We start from the raw sequence: 23,387 nt of genomic DNA, 5'->3' as shown, positions 1-23,387 counted from the left end.
TTTGCAACACGATGTAATTACTGGTATTTGAATACTTAAACATATCTAACAATACCAAGCATACGTAATTTGTCAGAGAGGGTAAATCAGATCAACATTGGTCAGAAAAACATTTTGTAGTAATGTTTGTCTTAACACTATTATAAACTGTAGATTATTTGGCTTTTAAAAAATAAAATATAATGTGGCTAATGTGGTATAAAATAAAAAATAAATAAAAAGCTAATGTGGTATCTGAAATATATTACGCAATACTGAATTTTTCCATGCAAATTTTAAACTTTTTTCTGACTGCTAAGTTCGATTTATTCATACTTTAAAAAATGTTCAATTATTTATGTGAATAGTGCTTACATATTATATCATCGACCCTTGACGGAAATTTCGTCGCCAATGGCTAATCTTTACTGCGGATTTCTAAAGGCCAAAGTCGTGAATGATTGGCGATAAATCGCGCTTCTTTGCCTGTCGACGGGATAATATGTCTATACCATGGGAACATATATTTCCATTTCGGAAATAAAATGTACTTTATCTAAATTAATGTCCTCAATCATAGTAATCTGTGAGGTAATTCTATGAGTCATTGTATTTTTTTATTCACGCGTTCTAAAGAAAATTTCGTATATTTTTAAGTCCAAATAATCTGCATATTAAATATGTTATTAATAATACTGAAATTCTTTTCAAGTAAATTTTAAGTAAATGCTGGGAATACTGTTTAAATTTGTGGAAATGTAATGTATATGTTTATCTTTTTCAGTTACCTCAGAGAAACACACAGTGAGCGCAAATCCGGTATTTGCCGAGCCAATACCGAACATCACAGTGACAGCGGGCAGAAATGTGAGCTTACCCTGTATCGTTGACAATCTCGAAAACTATAGGGTAATGAAATACCTCTTTTCTATTGTTAATTTACATGTACGAAATTAATTTTAGTACTTACGTATTATCCCTTCAACCGTTGGTGGATGTTTCGGCAACGTCGCCAACCGTTACTGTGGAATTCTAAAGGACAAAGTCATCCATAATTGGCGCTAAATCGCACTAATTGGCCAGTCGATGGGATAATACGTAAGTAATTTAATTTTGAATTGTTTACTGAATGCAGTTCTTTTGGTTTTATAATACTTTTACGAAGATAATTCGGATTGAAGAATATAGATTTTATGAATGTATTTAATGTATCCTATTTTTATAGAATTGAGTGCATATCAGCTATTCTCTGCAGTATTTATGTAACACTATGGAACAGTTTGACGAATTTTACGAAAGAAAAAAAATTACTTTTTTTGCTAAAAAAATAATACATTCTTACATATTTTACGTTTCAACTATATATATATCTCACCAAACAGTCAGTAAACCGAATTACAAACAGATTTTTCTTTTTGTTGTGCTGGAAATTTCGTAGTGATTGCTTTTAGAAAAGATTCGAAGCATTATTTCCATTAACGATTTTGTGGCGAAATACTATATTCCCACAGAAATTTCATTTCTGTTCCTTCTATTATAGGAAAATCCTACAAGCGGGAATTTCAAAATCATGTTTAAGACAACAGATAATCATATTTTCTGTAAAAGTCGTAGGAACTTCCAATACAGCAAAAAGAATCCGTACCAAAATGGCGATGCTGGAAAAAGAACATTCAACATGATCATGGTGGCCGGAATAATTGTTTTGCGCGTGATTAACAGAGTCTGGTGTATTCTGAAACTTTTGCGAGTTATACTAACATAATTGCTATAATACATAAATACCCCTCCATTAATCAAATTGTGAAATAAATTTATTTTCAGGTTTGCATTGTGAAATAACTATATGACATTAGCTTTACTTTCGGAATGAGCACTAACATTTAAATATACGTTATAGACAAAAAAAAAAAAAAAAAAAAAAAAAAAAAAAAAAGGTACTATCTTTCTTTCCACCGACGGTGCAGCCAATCCACTGGAATAGATAGGATATTAGGCTATCGGCCAGGTGGCCCCGCTGACGAAATTAGCATTGCTACTAAGTTCCAGGCCTATGTTTGGTTGAATGGCAAGTAAAATGCTGTATTCCCCTCCTATTCAAAAGTTCATAAAATACTTTGATGCGTTTCTTGCAAAACGAGTGGTTTGATGAATGCTGAGAAGAGCAATAAAAATTATGGACGAGTCAGTGCCACAATGAATGTGACTACGAACATTTGACAAAATTACTGATACAAAAAGATAAAATAATACGTCACCCTAGGCAATATACATAGTTATTCAAGGTTAAATTAGAAAAAATGACATTAATTAAAAGATTACTAATACTTACTGTGATATCTGGCGACTGTTTGGCGATCAACAGAGCATGCTTGGCGCAGGTAGCTCTTCTTCGAGAAGGGTTAATGTATTTATTAGGAGTTGCATGTTAGCCTCGGAAGAGGAAGGTAGTAGATTGTACTATGCGGTAGGAGCGACGTACTGCTCTGAGTAACTATTATATTACGCTTTGAATTATATATTTAATAAATGTTTGTTTCGTCTTGCTAAATGGTGCCTTATTAAACCATGAAGTCATCACAACACGCTCTCTTACGAGATAACCAGAGAGGTTAGAAGCTTAGAGCGTTGAAAACGGAAGAGGCGTAAAGTTAAGCCTAACTAACGAAAGAAGTGTTCATTTGCAAAAGAGAGTAAAAACGTGAGAATTATTTAATCGAGAGTTTGAAACGCTTGATTCTAAAGGAAAATAGAAGAAAATGTTCAAAAACGCAAAGAAAGAGGATTTAGTAACAGTTCTATTGGAAATTGGCGAAGAAGCATCCCCAGATTTGAAGCTGGTAGAACTGAAACACAAACTCCAGAATAGCAAGGAATACATCGAAGATGCTGATTTCGTGAAGGAAATTCTGATTACTACAGTGGAGAATAGAAAAAGAAAAGAAGAAATGGAAAGAATGCAAATGGAAGAAGAAAGAATAAGAACAGAAAGAGAACACGAAATAGAACTAGCGAAGATTCGAGCAACTCAAAGTGAAGGAAGTAGAAGTCCAACACCTTTAATCCAAAACACAGAACGAGAAACCGAAATTTCCCTGGACAAGCTGATCAAAGGAGTAGAAACACTGACTATACCAGTACTGAAGAGAGCAGAAGAATGGAATATATTTTTCGATTCTATCGAAAGAGCATTTAAGCACAAGAAGGTTCCTGAAGAATACAAATCAGAAATATTATTGAAATTAATTGGAGAAAAAGCTTCAAATGTTCTTGTTTATATAAAGGAGGAAGATCTGCAAAATTACGAAAAAGTGAAAACTCTTGTTCTGAAGGAATATCAACCTACTCCTCAAACCTGTTTAGAAAACTTCAGAAAAACTAAACGTTATTCCGGCGAAACGCATATCCAGTTCGCTTCAAGACTAACAGCTACATGGGACTATTACTGCAAGTCAAGAGAAGTAAAGGATTTCGAAACACTCAAGGAGTTAATTATTTCCGATAAATTATTCCAAGCATTAGATGAAGAAACAGCTGCACACGTCGCAATACGCCAAGGAAATAAATGGCTGAAGCCTCAAGAATTAGCTACAGAATGTGATATTTATTTCACGGCCAAAGGAAAATCTTTCGACGAAGTTCGAAATGGAATTCGACGAGATTCCTGGATACAACATGTGCACACGACAAATATATTCCACCACCCATGAGAAAAGAATATCCAAAACACGAAAGATTTCACGCGAGAAGAAAAGAATGTTATATTTGTGGAAATTATCAACACATCGCGAGAGATTGTCCAGACAAAAGAAGAAAGAACGAAACTGCAGTAAATAAGAAGGGAAAGGATGATTCCAAAACTCAAAAAAATTCAAACAGAACATCAAAAGAAGAAGCCATCGTAGCTAAAGTAGACTCATCCCATCTACGATCTGAATTCGCAGAACGCATCGTTCAACCACTGCAAAAAGTAGATATTTTTATTAACTCTGAGAAAATCGAAGCTATCGTAGACTCTGGAACGCAGATAACGATCGTACATTCATCGCTCATTCCAAATTTAGAGGAGAGAGAAGGAGGTAAAATATTGCTAACACCTGCTTTCGGGCAACCAATTGAAGCAAAAGTTTGCCGTGTACCTATTTACCATAAAGATCATGGAAGCAATATATTTAATTTTGTGGATACATTAATTGCAGTGACTGATAAGCTAAATGTGCCTTGCCTAATAACTCCAGAAATATACGAACTGTTGATTAATCCTGCGGCAGAAGAACCAAACGCAGAAAGAAATAATTACGGAAGCGAAAACTTACAAACTTTATTCGCCAATGCACAGTCAAACGACAGCGTCGATTCCCCCCCCCCGCTAATGCTTATGGAGGAGAAAAACGAAGAGGAGGAAGGGAAGAAGGCGAGTGTTTATGTAAACACAGACTTATCGTCTGCTGAACGCCTACGCGGAGAGCAAGTTAACTGTCCCTCGCTGAGAGAAGCATGGAAGCTAGCAATAAAAAAAAAGGAAATTATTTATTTATTGATCATCTTTTACATCACCAAGAAAAAATATTAGGACAGAATGTTTTTCAGTTAGTGCTTCCACTTAGTAGAAGAGCACAAGTGTTGGAATTAGCACATAGTTCCATTTTCGGTGCACATCTTGGGATAAGAAAAACAAAGGAGCGAATACGATATTCATTTTATTGGCCTGGATTAGCACAAGATGTTGAAACCTTTTGTAAAACGTGCAAAGATTGTCAGTTGAAAAGTCCAGAAAAGCGATCTGACAAGATTCCCATCACACCGGTTAGAAGGCCAGGATTACCTTTCGAAACAGTTAACATCGACATTATTGGACCTATTGAACCTTCCTCTGCTAGGAAACATAAATATGTGTTATGTCTGGTAGATCAACATTCCCGATGGCCAGAAGCCATTCCACTGAGAAGCTTGACAGCAAAAGCGACTTGCGACGCGCTTTTGGAGATTTTCATGAGAACAGGAATCCCTAATACAATAGCTAGTGACAACGGAAGTAACTTCGTTTCAAAATTAACTAAAGAATTCCAGAAAAGACTAGGTTCTCACCCTAGGTTCTCTACACCTGCTTACAGTGCTTCAAATGGATTAGTAGAAAGATGGAACAAGTCCTTCAAGCAAATGTTACATCATGTCATCAGGACTGATCCTTCGAATTGGGATAAGCACATCCCATACCTGCTCTTTGCATACAGAGAAGTACCAAACTGCACCACGGGTGTCTCACCATTTCAGCTGATGTATGGAAGACAACCAAGAGGTCCTTTAGCAGTACTGAAGTCTTCATGGTCAGGAGAAATACCTATACCACCTAATCTAAGTGAATCGGCAGTGGATTACTTACAACTTTTAAAAATAAGGTTAGAACAAGCAGCCGAACAAGCCAATTTAATTGCAAGTGATAAACAACAAAAATATGCTGAGTACTTTAATCGGAGATCAATACCAAAAAATTTCAAAATCGGAGAACAAGTTTATTTACTCATACCAGATTCAAATAACAAACTCTATGCGCGATGGACTGGTCCAGGAGAAATCGTGAATCATTGCCCACCGCATTCCTATAAAGTAAAACTACCTGATGGAAAGATCAAACATGTTCATGCAAATAAAATTAGAAAATTCCAAGCTAGTGTCAAGCAGTTGGAGTGATATTTGAAAATGAAGAAGAATTTGGAGAAATTATAACTTTACCAGGAAAAGATCTCTCGACCCCCCTGGAAGATTTTAAAATAGATGCAAATCTGAATTTAGAAAATTTGAATCCGCAGCAGAGAAGAAAATTGATAGCTCTTATCAACAAACACCGAGCACTATTCAATGGAAAGCTGAAAATAGCTAAAGTTCTATAAAGTGCGAAAATAGTAATAAAAGCTCATAAAATTAGATTAATACCCAATATGGAGAGGAAGAAACCTTACATTTATAGGATTCCTGAAGCATTGAAACCCAAGGTCGATGAAGAAGTAGAAGAATTATTGAAATCGGGACTAATAGAAGAAAGTAATGCAGAAATAGCTCATCCAGTAGTTTGTGTAAGCAAAAAAAATGGAGATATCAGATTGTGCTTAGATTATCGAGCTTTGAATGCAGTGACGAAGCCAGATGACTTTCCTATGCAAAATGCCATTGATTTAATGTACAGTATAGGAAGAGCCAACGTCATAACAACTTTAGATTTGCTGAAAGGATATTGGGCAATTCCCACGGAGGAACAAAGTAAAGAGTACACATCGTTCAAAACTCATCGAGGTCAATATCAGTTTAAAGTGCTACCCTTTGGATTAAGGAACGCAGCAGCAACTTTTCAGAGAGTAATGAATAACGCACTGAAAGAATTTCAACAATTTTCAAGAGTCTATATTGATGACATAGCTATATTTTCCACGGATTTCGACACTCATCTCCGACATCTGGATAAAGTTTTTACCAAACTAGAGTCACTTGGATTTACTATCAATTCGAAGAAATGTTCGTTTGCAAAACCTCAAATTAAATATTTAGGACACATCATTGGATCAGGAAAACATCAACCAGATCCCGAGAAAATAGAGGCAATCAAGAAGCTGGAAACGCCGAAAACGAAAAGAGATCTTAAAAGTCTGTTAGGACTATGTAATTATTATCGCGATTATATCCCAGGGTATGCAGAGATCGCCTACCCACTCACAGAACTCACGAAAAATAAACAACCGGAAATACTCGAATGGAAAGAAATTCATGAGTCAACATTTCAACAACTGAAGGAACGATTAGCGATGTCAACGGAGCTGATCACCCCAACACTGCAGGATCCGTTTGTCATTCATTCTGATGCATCCCAAATCGGAATAGGTGCATGTTTGTCACAGCAAAGGGGAGAGAAGCAATTTCCCATCTGCTACGCGAGCAAGAAATTATCGAAACCTCAACAGAGCTGGCCGACCATAGAGCGTGAAGCTTATGCTATAGTATGTGCATTGAAGAAGTTTGAACCTTGGATATTCGGTTCATCGGTGAAAATTGTGACTGATCATAATCCTCTAGCCTTTATAGTGAGAAATGCTCCGCAATCGTCCAAATTACAACGATGGGCCATAGCTTTGCAGAAATATAATCTCGAAATAGAACATTGCCCTGGAAAAAAACTGTCAAACGCGGATGCATTATCCAGACTTCCCACTTGTGAACTTTGAACATTAATTTACTGTTCATCTTCACGAACATTTTGTATAGTTAATAATTAGATAGTTTTCTTTGCTTTTCATAATCATTTTACAATTCTGTGCAAATAAGATGTTTATGTAATTTGAAATAGATAGAGAAATTATTGGATAACAAATATTCGAGGTTGTGGTAAATTTAGATATTTGTCTCCCAAGGATTTAAATCATGCTGCAGCATCATTAATTAAAAGGAATGTTAAGAATATAATTTTATATATATATAAGAAACTTAATAATTTTACTGTCATCATTGGAATAATACTAGGGTATATTTTAACATGTTTATAAAAGAAAATATCAACTTGGTTTCTTTGAATTAAGAATTGATAAACTGTTACAATAATAATAAGGTTCGGAACAAGTGAAGTTAAAAATGATTTATCTATGTTTATATATAAAAATGTGTTATCTATGTTTATGTAGTAAATTGAGGTATGTCTATAGTAATTGAGATTTGAAAATTAGGAGAGAATGTATAAAAGTATATGTAGTTTTTGTTTCTTTTTCGCGTTGATCGCAAACAGTTGCTAGATTTTAGTTTCCAGATTGCTGATTGATTTGTAAATAATATCAACAACAATCTTACGACGGGGGTGTGATATCTGGCGACTGTTTGGCGATCTACAGAGCATGCTTGGCGCAGGTAGCTCTTCTTCGAGAAGGGTTAATGTATTTATTAGGAGTTGCATGTTAGCCTCGGAAGAGGAAGGTAGTAGATTGTACTATGCGGTAGGAGCGACGTACTGCTCTGAGTAACTATTATATTACGCTTTGAATTATATATTTAATAAATGTTTGTTTCGTCTTGCTAAATGGTGCCTTATTAAACCATGAAGTCATCACACTTACTGGTATTAATCACTGATAATGATACGTATTATAAAAAGAAATGGAAATATCGTAGTCGGGATGGAAGTATCCTCAAAATGAAGAATATAACTGTAACTGAAAGGGGAACATCTCCAGCCGATCATATGATTAGAAAGTTAGCTACACCCAACTCACTTGCCCGCAGCAAAATCATATTTAGTGCAGGCTTTGGAGCACGTTTAATTTAGTTCTTGGCGTACTCACTTCGAAATTTAAAGATCCTCAGATCAATATCATCCGACGGGAACTACGGCGATTGCGATTTTCAGGATAGATGACACCACATACCGTGTGAATATCGTGTACTAAGGTGCGGGACAAGTGTACATCAAAGCTCTATCTATTGTCAGCTGGCAATGAAAGTAAAAAAAAAAAAAAAAAAAAAATATTACTTTGTACTTTACTTCGTTTATGCTCTTCTAGTTTACTATGTGGAAGAAATAAGCATTAACGTAAAGAATCAAACTTTGTTAAATCTTAATCTAAGCCGTTTTGCAAATTAATAAACAAGTAAACGGATAAAGGATCATGGGGCGCCATAGACTCCATTGCAGCATCGAACAGGTATTGCCACAATACACTGATCAGCTAGAGTTTGAAACACTGGAATTGACTTGTGCTTTTTCTCCTAAGGTACACTACAGTTATACATCGGAATTCAAACATTTAAACATAAAAATATAAAAATATAAAATTAGACACAGTTAAACATAACACAACTGTAGAGATACTCATCACAGTATTGGATTACCTAAATGCAACAGATCTGATATTTTGGAGATCGTTCACTGGCATTTTTATGTAAGTAGATAAACATACGGGATTTGATTTTGATAATATATTGAAATGTTTGATTCTTGTTATGTGAGGATAGTTGTTAGAGGTAACACTGTACGGAGCTCAAGGGCGACCTACTTGGTTAGTAAAAGGTACGATTATTGAAATAAATCTACTCGATAACTAATCTTAATTTACTCGATGATTAAATCTGTTAGCAGCGTTAATAGAAAAGCATGTAAAAGAATGGAAAAGGTGAAAAATGGCTAAAAACGAAAGATATATAAAAGGTGTAGATTTTATATAAATTTCCAATAGTTTCGAGAATGACAGGCATAGCTCCTTTTTCATGATGTTTGGGAGGGGATGAAGATCGACCTAGCAACAGTACACAGAACATTTTTATTCTGTACTGGGTAATTTCGCTATTTGCTTCACTCCCAATACACAATTTTTTCCTTCAGTGTTACTGAAGATGTCGTATTAAGATAGTTAACCCGCTTTCTCTATTTTAAGTTGAAGCAAAAGAATAATAAGTTACAATTGAAGTAAAATATATTAAATATATATATATATATATATATATATATATATATATATATACGTAACATATTGTTCATACGTTAAATCTTAATTTAATATTTATACCAAACGTTAATTAATGAAATTTATTACAAGCGCTTTTTCTTTCCTTTTGTTCTAAAGAGAGTTTTGTGGTGATCACTTTATGGTGTAGTGGTGTATTTAATTATGGCAAAGCACACTAGGGCTATCTGCCTAAGGGGAGGGATGCCTTCGTGGAGGACTTTCTAAGGGAAACTGGCTCATATACACGTTACACATGGAGAAAACCACGAAAACACCCATGCAGCCAGCCCGTTCGCGGGATTCGAACCTCGAACCGAACTACCAGTGTTCATCGACTTTACCGCTCGGCCGCTGGTGGACGATCACTTTATGATTCGATTAAAAGTAATTATTCCGCTTACTTATTTTGCAGCAAAATATTGCACAGAGCTTACATTATTGATAACGCATCTCATTTTCATGTCCCCGACCGCGTATTTTAAATTTGGTTTAACGTAAAAAATATTAGGAATTGTCTATACAAACCTTTGAATTTGCAATGCAAAACTAAATAGTGATTTTGCTTGCTAGAAGCAAAGCTCCTTGGCTAGAGGCGAATAATTGTTACATGCATGGTTGCCAGAAAAATTGTTAAACACTTGGTTGACAGAATTACCGCATTCTAAAATTTTAACAGCATCTACTAAATTAGTTGTACAATACATAAATAGAGAAATCAATACCTATCGACCTTGAAATGGTTCCAGATTTATTTAAAATCTGCAGCCTTCCAAATTAAGTTGTTTTACAAATTATCAAGTAAAAGCAAAACTACTTAATAATTAGCTAATTATTGATCAGCGTCTGTCGAGAGCATTAGCGATTAAATGTGCAAACAGCATGTGTAACAAACAGGGCCATGTGAGAACATTGTGGCTACATCGATTCTTGTATCGTTATCACGCGCGAGCACGTGCGTCGAAAGGTATAAATACTGGAAGGACTGGTTTGTCTCTCTCACCCATGCTATGCCATGATATGCAACTTAGCAAAACTTATTTTATGAGTTCTCTCATTTATTGATCTCGCCTTCGGGCGCGGTGTATTTTAAATACACCTCTTAAATTTTTAACTTTATGGCCTATGGTAAAATGATAATATACTGGTAAGAGCTCCTAGTAGCTAAAGCCAGCAGTAAAGATATGATCCAAATCCAAGTGTCTCTCTCTTTTTCGTTTTTCCCCTCTTGCTGCCTGACGTCGAGCTTAGCGAGTGTGTGGGCCTTCGAGCCACACACACTCAGCAGTCGCCATTTGTTCCTGCCTAATTTTGCCGAGAAAGAAGCAGAATGAAGAAATCCAGTACTTAAAGTAGATGTTTGATTTGTGAATAACATAAAATAAACGCGCAAGCAGAATATAAGTAACTGTTCGACTTCAAGATGTGCTTGACCAGCAATGTGTCACCACGTGTGACGTGTATAAAAATCATATGAATGTAAAAGGAAAAAAGAAGAGCTTATAAGTGTGTAACCAGACAGCGCGATAATACGAAGATAAAATTGACCACGTTTCAACCGCAAAATTATTCGATGGAACAGGATTGCGTGAATAGTCACGCGTCGGCACTCCACGGACATTCCATTTGAGTTATCGCACTGCGTGTATCTAAGTTATGATATTTGAGTATTTATATATATGTGTGATAAATGTGTCTTATTTAATCCAGAAAGTATGTGTATTGAAATAAATATGAGATTGGAAAAAGAAAATAATCGGCTCATGCATGCATCAGTGGGTAAGTCCTGTTAATCTATTTAGTAATGATTAAGCAATGTACTAAACACCAAATTTTAGTTTAAGTATTTACGCAAAATTAATTTGTACTTGATATTCTTAGTATCGACACTCTTGGCGATCACGCCCGTAACACCACATTTATGGTGCCGTGACCAGGATTATAATAATAAAGGCACATTTATGGTGCCGTGACAAAAAAAAAAAAAAAAAAAAAAAAAAGGGAAATTAAGTTTTAACTGTTTCATTTCAGGTAGAGAACCATTTTATGCTTATGCCTAAAAATATAACTACACATGTGATTCCAGTTTGATAATTGCTTAAATATTTTGAATTTTGTGATGATGTCTGATATCAAATAGGTGAATATTAGTAATGATTGGATAAAATTTTGAATTTTGTGTTTATCTGATATGAATCATTAAGAAAAAGTTGAAAATTGCATATGTAAAAAAAAAATATATATATAGAATTCCATATGACTGTTTCCTGCTAATGTGAAATAATTTAATGATAAAAAATAGATATGTGAAAATGGTAATATCAATTCAAAATTGGTCAGTATTTAAGAAATTATTCCTGAATGTATATCATATTGTGTGGTAATGAGTATGTAATAACTTGTATCCATGTGAAAAATTTCGATAAATTACAATAGTGTATTTATGAATGTACTATACATTAGAAGTAATAATAATAGTAATTTAGAGTGGTACTAAAGTATAGTAAATTGATTCAGAATGGCTAAGAAAAATAATGTAATGAATATGAGTCTGGCTACTGCTCTGCCTACTTTTTCAGGGAAGCATGACGAAAGTATAACGTTTTTTTTAGATCAGTTATGCCAAATGGCAAATTTAGAGAACTGGAATGAGAACAGAAAAAGTTCGGTGTTAAAAATTCAATTGAGGGGTAAAGCATTAAAATTTGTAATTGATAATGAATCGTGTAAAGATATGTCATTTGATGATTTAAAAGCATTACTAAGTAAAAAATTTGCAAAATCTCATTCATTTGACACAATTCAAAATAACTTTAACTCATTTAGACAGGCCCCAGATCAGTCAGTCGAGGACTTAGCCGAAAAAGTGAATACTTATGCCACAAAATATTTTGGGTGCTATCCTAGTTCGAGTGAAGAGGTACATAAGCTCACTCAAAAAGCAATGCTTTCAAAATTCTTAGAAGCTCTCAGACCAGATTTAAGACTGGAGGTTAAAAAACTAGGACCTATTGATTTTGCTACTGCTGTTAAACAGGCAAAGAACATAGAAAAAGCATTGGAGGATTCTGGTAATAGCTCACAGACACATGATTTTTCACCTGAATTAAATACATTAATTATGCAAAAAATGCAAAATAATAGAGCCATTGAGGATTTGTCAAAAAATTCAATGAAATTTTACCTAATGGTAGTGTAAACAATGTAACTAGCCTAGAAAATAATGCTACACAAAGTAGTAGTAATAGAGAGTCTTGTCATATTTGCCAACAGAATCATTGGACTACAGAGTGTCCTTATTTTCCTTCAAACAATAATTTTCAATATTATAGACAGGCTAGAAACAACCAGAGAAGAAATTTTTATAGGGGTAACTTTATCAATAGAATGAATAGATATAATAGTCGGTATGCTTTCACGCAAGGTAATAGACTACAGAACAGTAATAGAAATAGGCCACAATACAGAAGATACAATACTCGTACAAATAAATTAAACTAATGAAGGGTACTTGCAGATCTCCCAGATACACAAAGTATTACTCAAGTGCCCATAAAAAAATTTGGGGAAACAAGACAAAATAAAAAAAGTAAGGAACTCAAATAGGCCAAATACACATGAAAGATTCCGACACAAAATTAAAGAAAGTAATGGACAAAAATTGGTAGCTTCTTGCCAGACTAATAGTATCACAGAATTACCAGTAATAGAAATCAAATTTGGCGACTTTGTGGTAGAAGCATTACTTGATACAGGTGCAAATTTAAGCTTAATACAGCCAGACACCTTGCAAGTAATAAAAAATTACACAAAGATTCATTACTTAAGCAGATCTGTAAGAATACATACGCTAAATAATGCTACTATCCCATATGTATCTGCTGTAAACTTAAAATTTCGTTTAGGAAATAAATGGCTTGCCAACCAATTTTTTGTTACACAACATAATTGGAACACAAATTATCAAATGATTTTAGGGTATGATTTCATTCAAAAAAATAAGATACTTATAGATGCAGATAAATGTCAGTTAATCATTGATAACACATATTTTGATCTTTTGGACAAAAGAAAAAACTGTACTAATATTAATGCAAAAAAGGTAGACAAGAATAGTAGACCAGAGGAGTCGGGTATTGTAAGAGTAGTATTGAATACCAGAATTGCGCCAAATACAGCAGAGATAGTAAAGTTAAGCATTCCAAGTAATATGCAGAAAGAAAAGCAAACAATGTTCTCACCAGACAGGCGAAAAGTGGGCAAGATAGGTGTGACTGATTCAATTCATGAGATAAGTGACAGGCAATATATATTCACCATAATTGAAAACAATTCCAATGCCGCAATTATTCTAAGAAAGGGTGAAAAGATTGGTAAGGTATATAAAGTCGAAGAAAAACAATTTGAAAAACCTAGAGAGCAACAAAATTTGCAGATTAACCATATAACTTTAAAAGAAAGTAAACAATTAAGAAAGGAGGAATTAAGCCCAGATGATTTTGATTTAAGTCATTTAGAAGCAGAACAAAAAAATAAGATGATTGAAATGCTCATGAAAAATTCAGCTGTGTTTTCAAAATCTTACACCACTCTGGGTGAGACTGATGCTGTCGTGCCACAATTTAATTTATTACATAACTTTCCAATTCAAACTAGACCATACACTATTCCTCGCATTGCTAAAAAATATGCCCAGGAGGAGATAGCCAAATTGTTAGAAGCAGGTATTATAGAGCCATCGACATCGAGTTACAGTTTTCCAGTAATTTTTGTCAAAAAGAAAGCACCACCTAATACTGATCCTAGCAAATTAAAATTTAGAATGGCAGTAGATTATAGATTGTTAAATTGCATAACTGAATCATATCAAATATGTCTACCTAAGATTTCAGATATTCTGCATAATATAGCAGGTAAAAGTTATTATTGTGTGCTGGATCTTAAGTCAGCATTTTTTCAAATAAAGTTAGATCAGAAAGATAAAGAAAAATTAGCCTTTTGCACGGAACTTGGCAATTTTCAACCAACTCGGTTACCTTTTGGTGCAAAAAATTCATCTGCTTATTTCCATACTCTAATATCAAAAGGTTTAGGTGAATTGCAGGGTCCAAATTTACAATATTTTCTAGATGACATAATTGTTGCAGCTAACAGTATAAATGAACTAGTAATTATTTTACAAAAGGTGTTTGACAAGTTAAAAAAAATTTAATTTAACATTAGACCCAGCCAAATTGCAGTTATGTAAACAAGACATTACGTATTTAGGTTTTTCGGTTAATAAGAACGGTTTTGCTCCTTCAGAGGAGAATATTCAGAAAGTAGCCAAATTTCCTAGGCCAAGAAATGTGAAAGAGGTTCAAACATTCATAGGCATGGTAAATTATTTTCGACACTTAATTTTTAATTATGCAGAAATTGTCAAGCCAATAGTAAATTTAACAAGAAAGAATATACCATTCGTGTGGAACGAGAGATGCCAAAACGCATTAGATAAAATACAAGAATTAATTTTAGAAAAACCCACAATAAAAAACATAGAAAATGATAAACCTTTATATTTAGTAACCGATGCTTCTAGATCAGCCATTTGTGGCATATTAATGCAAAAACTGATGAAAAGTTTTTCCCAGTACAATTTTACTCAAAAATTTTATCACCTGCTGAGGCTAGATATCCTTCAATTAGGAGAGAACTTTATGCAATCTTCAGATCAGTAAAGCAATTTCACGAACATCTATCTGTATGGGAAAAAATTTATAATATTAACGGATGCTAAATCTCTGACTTTCCATATTAGTCTTGGCAAACAGCCAGATATTGTAGCACGTTGGTTGTTATATTTACAGGAATTTCAATACACGATGGAGCATATTCCTGGTTTAAAAAACCCAGCAGACTACTTGTCAAGAGTTTCAGAGGATGTAGTGGTAAACAATGTAAATATATTTAAGACCAATGATAATTTGTCTATTCAAAACATAATTAGTAAACAGCAAAGTGATCCAGACATAAAATCAATTATAAAAAAATTACAGGGTAACCACAAAGAAAGTGTAGAACAATATTTTATTGATAGTCATACAGATGTAGTAATGATAAAATTAAAACCTGTAAATATGAGAAAGACAGAAATATCCAGAATAAAATTCTAATTCCTAAGGCATTAATTAAAGATGTATTACAGACAGTTCATGCGCCTCACTTTGGTATTCAAAAGACATATGAGTTTGTAAAGGCAAAGTATTATTGGAAAGGTATGTACAGCGATACGAAAAGTTTTGTAGAAAATTGTTCAGATTGCTTACAAAATAAGTCTAGACCTCACAACACTCTGCCACGTCTAATTCCTAAGAAAGATCTTGCTCCTGGAGAGATGATAGCTATAGACATAGTTGGTAAACTGCCAAGATCCATAGATAATAAGTTTTATGTACTCACTATCATTGATCATTATTCCAGATATTTGGAAACAGTTCCGTTAAACAACTGCACTTCTCAATCCATCATAAAATCTTTAAATGATTATTTTGCCAGATTTGGCATTCCAAAAATTTTGTTATCAGACAACGGTTCCTATTTTTGTTCCATAGAATTTAATCAATTTTTAAAATCGCTTAAAATAGAACACAGAAAAAGTTCAATTTATTATCCACAGTCCAATGGGTTGATTGAAAGAGTTCACAGGGTAATGAAAGAATCAATTGCAGCAATATCAAACAAAATATTTGAATGGCCACAAAAAGTACTGATGTTTAAACTGTATTATAATAATGCTAAACATTCTGTAACTCAATTTTCACCAGCAGAACTATTTTTTGGTACAACATTAAATACTGCCATAGATAGCAATGATCCTCTTAAATTAGCAGAAGATTTCCAGGAATATTCCAAAAGAATAAAGGAACAATTGAGTAGAGATAAGCAACAAGTAAAATTAAATGAGGATGAATACTTTAATTGTGCAAAAAAATATTTGAAAGGGAGAAAAATTCCAGAATTGAAATCAGGGCATAAAGTTTTTATGCAGGAATTTACTGATCGAAGGGTGTTACATCCAAAATACAAGGGGCCATATGAGATCATTAAAAAGCTACGAAATGATAATTATATAATACAATTAGAGAATAAAACCACTAAAGTTCACGTAAGTAAATTGTTTTTACAAAAGCCTTCAAGAGTAGATTTAACACAAAATGAGGATTAGGAATATAACACAATTGTAAATTGTCGATCAGCAAATCAAAAAAAAAAAAAAAAAAAAAAGTGTAAAGAAGTTGTGATTAGGATAAGAATGTAGTATGTGTACAAGCTAGATAATGAATGATGATCATGTGTGGTATGGATCAATTTAGTGTAATAAAGCGCTAATTGCACGATTTTGGTAGAGTTGGCTGGTCCATATACCAGAAGAATTGAATTATACTATGCAGGGTCTCATTGATTACTAGATAGCAGATTCAAAAAAAAAAAAAAAAAAAAAAAAAAAAAAAAAAAAGTGTGGTTTAATTCTCCTTGTCTTACTGCTGAATCAAATTGAAGGTATGTAATTTAGTAGTGGATCTAATACAAATGTAGCTTGTAACAATGTCATGACATATTGGTATATGAAATGTATATGTAAAATGAATATGATCAAATGATAAAAGTAGCTATGTAATGAAATAGTGAATGTGATTCTAAAATGTAAAGAATGAAATAAGGTAAACAATGGTTAAGAGGAGTTCCATCAAAATTGATAATGCAAATGTTCTTAGTTTAAGTGATTGATTGGATATTTAATCATATGTGAATTGTAAATTATGTGTCTTAAGTGCCAAATTTTCATTGCCTGGAATCGCATCTGTGGTGATATTTTAGGAAAGAGTAGACATGCATGAGTACGTAAAAGAATAATACTAATGTAAAAAATATATATCACAAAATGTTTAAAATGCTGTGTTTTTTTTTCAAGCAATGTGACATATTAACGTGAAATATGTGTGATAGTGCATACGAACTGTGTTCATAGTTCATTGTGGCTACATCGATTCTTGTATCGTTATCACGCGCGAGCACGTGCGTCGAAAGGTATAAATACTGAACTGTGCTCAACTGTGTTCATAGAATGAGGAATGTATGGAGTGCCAACGAAATGATAAAGTGCAGTGCCTTTGCAAATGATGTAAAGATTGGTGTGCAATGTGTATCTAATGCAGACGAAAGTTCAAGTGTGTCCAGCAGAGAGGGATTTCATGTGTCCAGTGATGGGACAATTTTTTTTTTCTTCGGCCGGAGGGAATGTGAGAACATTGTGGCTACATCGATTCTTGTATCGTTATCACGCGCGAGCACGTGCGTCGAAAGGTATAAATACTGGAAGGACTGGTTTGTCTCTCTCTTTTTCTTTTTTCCCCTCTTGCTGCCTGACGTCGAGCTTAGCGAGTGTGTGGGCCTTCGGGCCACACACACTCAGCAGTCGCCATTTGTTCCTGCCTAATTTTGCCGAGAAAGAAGCAGAATGAAGAAATCCAGTACTTAAAGTAGATGTTTGATTTGTGAATAACATAAAATAAACTCGCAAGCAGAATATAAGTAACTGTTCGACTTCAAGATGTGCTTGACCAGCAATGTCTCACCACGTGTGACGTGTGTAAAAATCATATGAATGTAAAAGGAAAAAAGAAGAGCTTATAAGTGTGTAACCAGACAGCGCGATAATACGAAGATAAAATTGACCACGTTTCAACCGCAAAATTATTCGATGGAACAGGATTGCGTGAATAGTGACGCGTCGGCACTCCACGGACATTCCATTTGAGTTATCGCATTGCGTGTATCTAAGTTATGATATTTGAGTATTTATGTATATGTGTGATAAATGTGTCTTATTTAATCCAGAAAGTATGTGTATTGAAATAAATATGAGATTGGAAAAAGAAAATAATCGGCTCATGCATGCATCAGTGGGTAAGTCCTGTTAATCTATTTAGTAATGATTAAGCAATGTACTAAACACCAAATTTTAGTTTAAGTATTTACGCAAAATTAATTTGTACTTGATATTCTTAGTATCGACACGTTTGGCGATCACGCCCGTAACACCACAGGCCACAAAAAAGAAACAACGAAATAAAAAATGGTTAAAAGCGAAAGAAATATAAAAGATGGCATATGACGAATGGGAATGGATGGACAATAACTCAAACTGTACTTCAAAATATCCCGCTTCCCGAAAAAAAGATGAGGCCGTAAATGCCCTACAGTAACGGACTGCACTTAGAGCAGTTAGTCGGGAATGCTTCACAAATGTTCTAATTGGTCATGTTAATAAATGCAGAATAAAGACAGATGGAAAGTAATGCAATTTATTCACAAAATCTATATTGGAGTCTTATTTTTGAATTAATGCAGGTATTTCCTAGCATAATCGTTCTCTGTGTCTCAAGAAATAATGAAATTTGAATGCAGTAATATTTTATTATGGTAAAAAGAAAGATCTAGCTGATTTTGCAACATACTTGAACTCAGAAAGTAATCTAATGTATTTGCAGAGGTAAAAGCATCATTTCTTTCTTCGTTTCAAATAATTCCTTTCTATTTCCAGTTGAGTAATTTGCTGATTTATTTTTTTTTTAATTTTTTTTTTACTTCTGTAATTGAAATGCTACAACATTGTCTAAAGTCATCTGTGTATCTTATCTCACTTGTCTGACAGTAACATCAGCACAAGCCCACGAATTTATCGTGGCAAGAAGAGCGAGACTGCACCTGTCCTATGTAAAGGCCTTGAGCACCATATAGGAGACAGTACGATTTTGCTCAGTTAATGTTGCCCAGCCGACGATCCAACACCGGACCTGTAGTGCTGCCCCACTGGGGCTTCCAAAGTCAAAAATTCCATTATAAATAGTTTAGATTACTGAAGTACCTCACTGAGCACAAAATTTTGAATCCGAATTTATGATTTGTGATGCATAACTTAGTTTTATAAAACTGAAATTTTAAGTGTTTTATCTTAAAATTATGAAGAGCTCATTTTAATAAATGAAAAGAAATTAAAATTATCAAATCGCCTTAACTCTTTCGCATCTGTGGAGCACAAAACCTGTTTATGTCAAACATCTAAAAACGGCCGTAAATATGAAATTTTGTTAGGATGGATTTGCTTTATCCCATGCCAAGCAGAATGCAACAGCATTAAAAACAATCTATTTAAGTGAAGCGATTACTTCTCTCTTGGAGATCTTTGCGCAGTTTCACCGACTGTATGCACTTTCGCCTTAGGACAGGACTTGCAGCTGCGAGCATCAATAGCTAAATGTTGACCCTAAACAAAAGACAGAGAAGGTGTATTCAAATAAGAGAGCTGCTTTTAGTCGCTTTAAAAGGATGATTGGCATCGAATTTAACTACTGCCAAAACCAATGAGCCATGCACTAACGCTATGGGGGGAAGCCAGTAGAAAATAGACACCGATGTTCTGGTGATCTGCCAAAGTCAAAATGCATGGGCGTTTCGGGAGACTGTGCTGGGAAAGAGTTATGTATCAGCGAGTAAGGATTTCACATTCGGGCTTCATTTTTATTTGTCTTTTTTCATAGAAATGTAATATTTATAATTCTAGAATTCGTTTTTCTAACTATGCTTTAATCTTGAAGATTAAATTTACTATTTCGGAACGTTTAGCAAAATTTTCAAATTGAAATCAAATAAGAGACAACTATAAAGTTTAGAATTCTTTTCGAGGTTAAGTAAAACTAGAAATGTGAATAAAATAGATACTAGAAAACGATATGTGGATTTTGGACAGCTGATAACGGCAAAGTATATTGCATGCAGTATTTCAGTATTTCAAATCTACTTTCAAAATTACGTATGGAATTTTTTAAAAATGCTTGAATATTGAATGGAAGTCTAATGAAAGTTTAAAAATAATATACTGAGCATATATTTAAAGTAGTATCATAGAAATATTATTATTGTTAGAAATACGATTTGTCACGTTATAAGTAATAATATTCCAGCCTTTCCCTCTGTAGTTTCTGTAATTTCGTTTATTTGATTACGACAAAGCACTCGAGGGCTTTATCGATGCAGGGTCATCGAAATATGTACAATGGCCTTGCTGGAATCCGTAACTCTGGCCGTTTCAAATATGTGTCGAGCGTGCTCCCAGTTACACCACGAAGACATGCGGAAAGGAGGGAAAATACATTATATATTCCCCCCTTTAAACATTGTCACTGGAGATTAGAGAAATCACCAGTCCTGGTGTTAACGAATAATGATCCACCACCCTTTAGTTCGGACGCCAAGAGACATTTAGAAATTTGTGAAGGAAGGAAATAGAAGATATCCGCAGTGCTCTTGCCAGGAGTCGAACACCAGGCTTCCAGAATACGCATCAAACCAATTACAGCATGAAGGTATGCAGAGAGGACAGAGAAAATACTAAATAAACTAAAATCTTTAATCTAGGCACAGTTATTATAATTAGGGTAATTATGCAGCTTGCATATACTAAAATTATATTTGTGTTTTAATTACTGTTTAAACATTGTCATTTTAAGGTAATTAAACTTCCTCATTCTGAAATTTTAGATATCAAAGTATCCATTTTTAAAATGCACAAAACTTTAAAAATAATGTAACAACAAAAATATACTTAAGCTAAAAAATATCTATAAACAACAAAAATGCAAAATAAAAATCAACTATCTTTTTAGAAATATTTATTTGATAATTCATACTTTTCTATCCTAAGTACGAAGATTAGGAGAAAGCTAATTTTATATTTCAAATATCTAATAAAATTAATAAAATTTCAGATTCTATTCTTGTGCTCTTCAACAAAAGTTTACGCTCGACTAATTGAAGTAAAATAATTTGCATAAAATAATTCGCAAAAACAGAAGGGCGGAATGGAAGATCGCGAAGTTAAGTAATTAAAATAGAAAAATCTATAAAAAGGAATGTTTTCAAAAGGAGCCCTAGAATAAGTGCAAAATTATGTGCAACCGACTTTCAAGAATCAATGCGAATTGAATAAATTCAGAAACTGTTCATCGATGTCTCAGGAGGGGGTTTCGTACAAGAATTTTAACGAAAATAGCCTTAACTGCCAAAAGAGTAGATTTTTTGAAAATTACGTGATTATATGGCATTATCATCAAGAAGATCCTCAGTTTGGGAGTGCAGTTGATATTTACTCTTACTGTGAAACATGGAGGAGGCCTTATGATGGTCTGGGAATGCACGCCTGCCAATGTTGAAGACTTCACATTGCCTCGCTGGAGTTGTGATTTTTATAAGTGGTGTTGGAGACTTCACATTATAAACGCAACAACTTATAAGAATATAGTAGCGGGCAACACCGCCGCATGAGCGGTCTCTGGCCAAAGTAAAATTCATAATTTCTATGTACACCTGAAAGGAAAATGCATAAAAACACTTCAATATAATTGAAATTAGTTCATTGTTTCCAAAGAACAATCAATTCGTAAATACGTCTTTTGTTGCCAAACTAGGAAACAAAAACCTTTTACACTTCAGGTTAATAATTATACGTATGAAGTCATGATTTAGTGTAATATAACAACTTTTTCTCAATATCAGTAAACGAATTAACGTGGCAATAAAATACCGTGTCAGTTATCTTAACCTGAAACAAAAAAGTTGCCAACAGCAACTATTTTTTTAAAATGCTGACATCAGCGAAATATTTTCGACCTTCACTGACGTCACATGCAATCGCGTACTCTCAACGTCAGAATATGACAGAATATATAATAACTATATATTTAATATTTGACAATGCTATTTTTGTTTCATATTTTTAAAACTTACAAATTTTTCATTAACAAACTCTACGATTTGGAAGCGAGCAGTAGCAACACTTTTCGAAATAAAGTACATTTTTCTCTACCGCCGCTCCAAAAAAAAAGAGAGTGAAAATTAGCGTTTTCAGAGTTTTTAATTAATATCTTCGCTGAATAAAGTCGTACGAAGATGAGAATGGTCGAAATGGCCTCCCACGAATTTTTGGAATGCGGGATACCTCTCTCGTAACTCAAATTCTCTCCGCTCTGAAGGTGATGATGTAACAAATAGACGCGCACAGATTTTAACATCTGAATACCCTGGAGGCATGTTTTCACGGTAATGTGGCTGATCGTATATTCAATTTACACCTTCCAGCAAGGTAAGAACTCGAAAGACACCTCTGTTCTTTTAATAGACTGTGTTTTATACATATTAAAAATTAATTCTAAACATCTCCATGGTACTCAAACCTAAAATCGATCAAACGTTTGTGGAGTTAGTTACACTAAAAAGGACATTTCTCAAAATATGAATAGTATAACAGAGCTACAAGATGTTCTATCTGCAGAATGGTAGAAAATTACAGAAACTCTTCTGAAATCCATGCCAGCGAGGCTATCATACAAGCAAGCTGATGGAAGACAAATCCGCTATTAAAATTTCTAAATTATATTCAGAATACAAACCGTATATAGACTTTTGTAGAAAGCACAACAAAGAAGTATTAATTTTTCTTGTAGTTAGAGAGTACCATTACAGTTCGGTATAACGGGTAATAACGCTAGCTGCCGTAACGTTTGACCCGGGTTCGAATCCAGCAGAAAACATTGATGTTTATAAATGTGTATTATTTGTGCTGCATGGCGGAACTCAAATTACCGGCGAGCCGGAAGTCCTATCTAGTGGTTTGGTGATAGTGGGAAAGGCGGGGGAAATGCTAGGACGATCCTCCCCCCTGGAGTTCTTTCTATCAAAAGTGGGGAGGATCTGCACAGTTAGTACAGTGGGATTCTATTTGTACAGCCAATAGAGAATTTCTGGTATCTTTTCCAGTTTTCTCTGCACCCATATTTAAAGAATATATTTTATGTTTGAATGAATTTCTGCGTATGTAAAGTTTTTTATATA

General features: G+C 34.0%; 1 protein-coding gene across 1 annotated transcript in view; it reads left to right on the top strand.

Moving 5' to 3' along the window:
* The window catches only part of LOC118187358 (neurotrimin-like), a 554,812-nt gene that overhangs the window by 280,900 nt on the left and 250,525 nt on the right, over positions 1-23,387 (top strand). Inside the window, exon 2 of the mRNA XM_085818899.1 lies at positions 764-888. Within this exon, the coding sequence (XP_085675025.1) occupies positions 764-888 (125 nt within the window). The remainder of the gene's footprint in view (positions 1-763; positions 889-23,387) is intronic.

This window comes from Stegodyphus dumicola, chromosome 6, assembly GCF_044657685.1.
Source record: "Stegodyphus dumicola isolate Sdum_Otavi_A_Nest chromosome 6, ASM4465768v1".
Classification (NCBI taxonomy): domain Eukaryota; kingdom Metazoa; phylum Arthropoda; class Arachnida; order Araneae; family Eresidae; genus Stegodyphus; species Stegodyphus dumicola.
The sequence above is the reverse complement of the archived record's forward strand: the minus strand, read 5'-3'. Positions and strand labels throughout refer to the sequence as shown.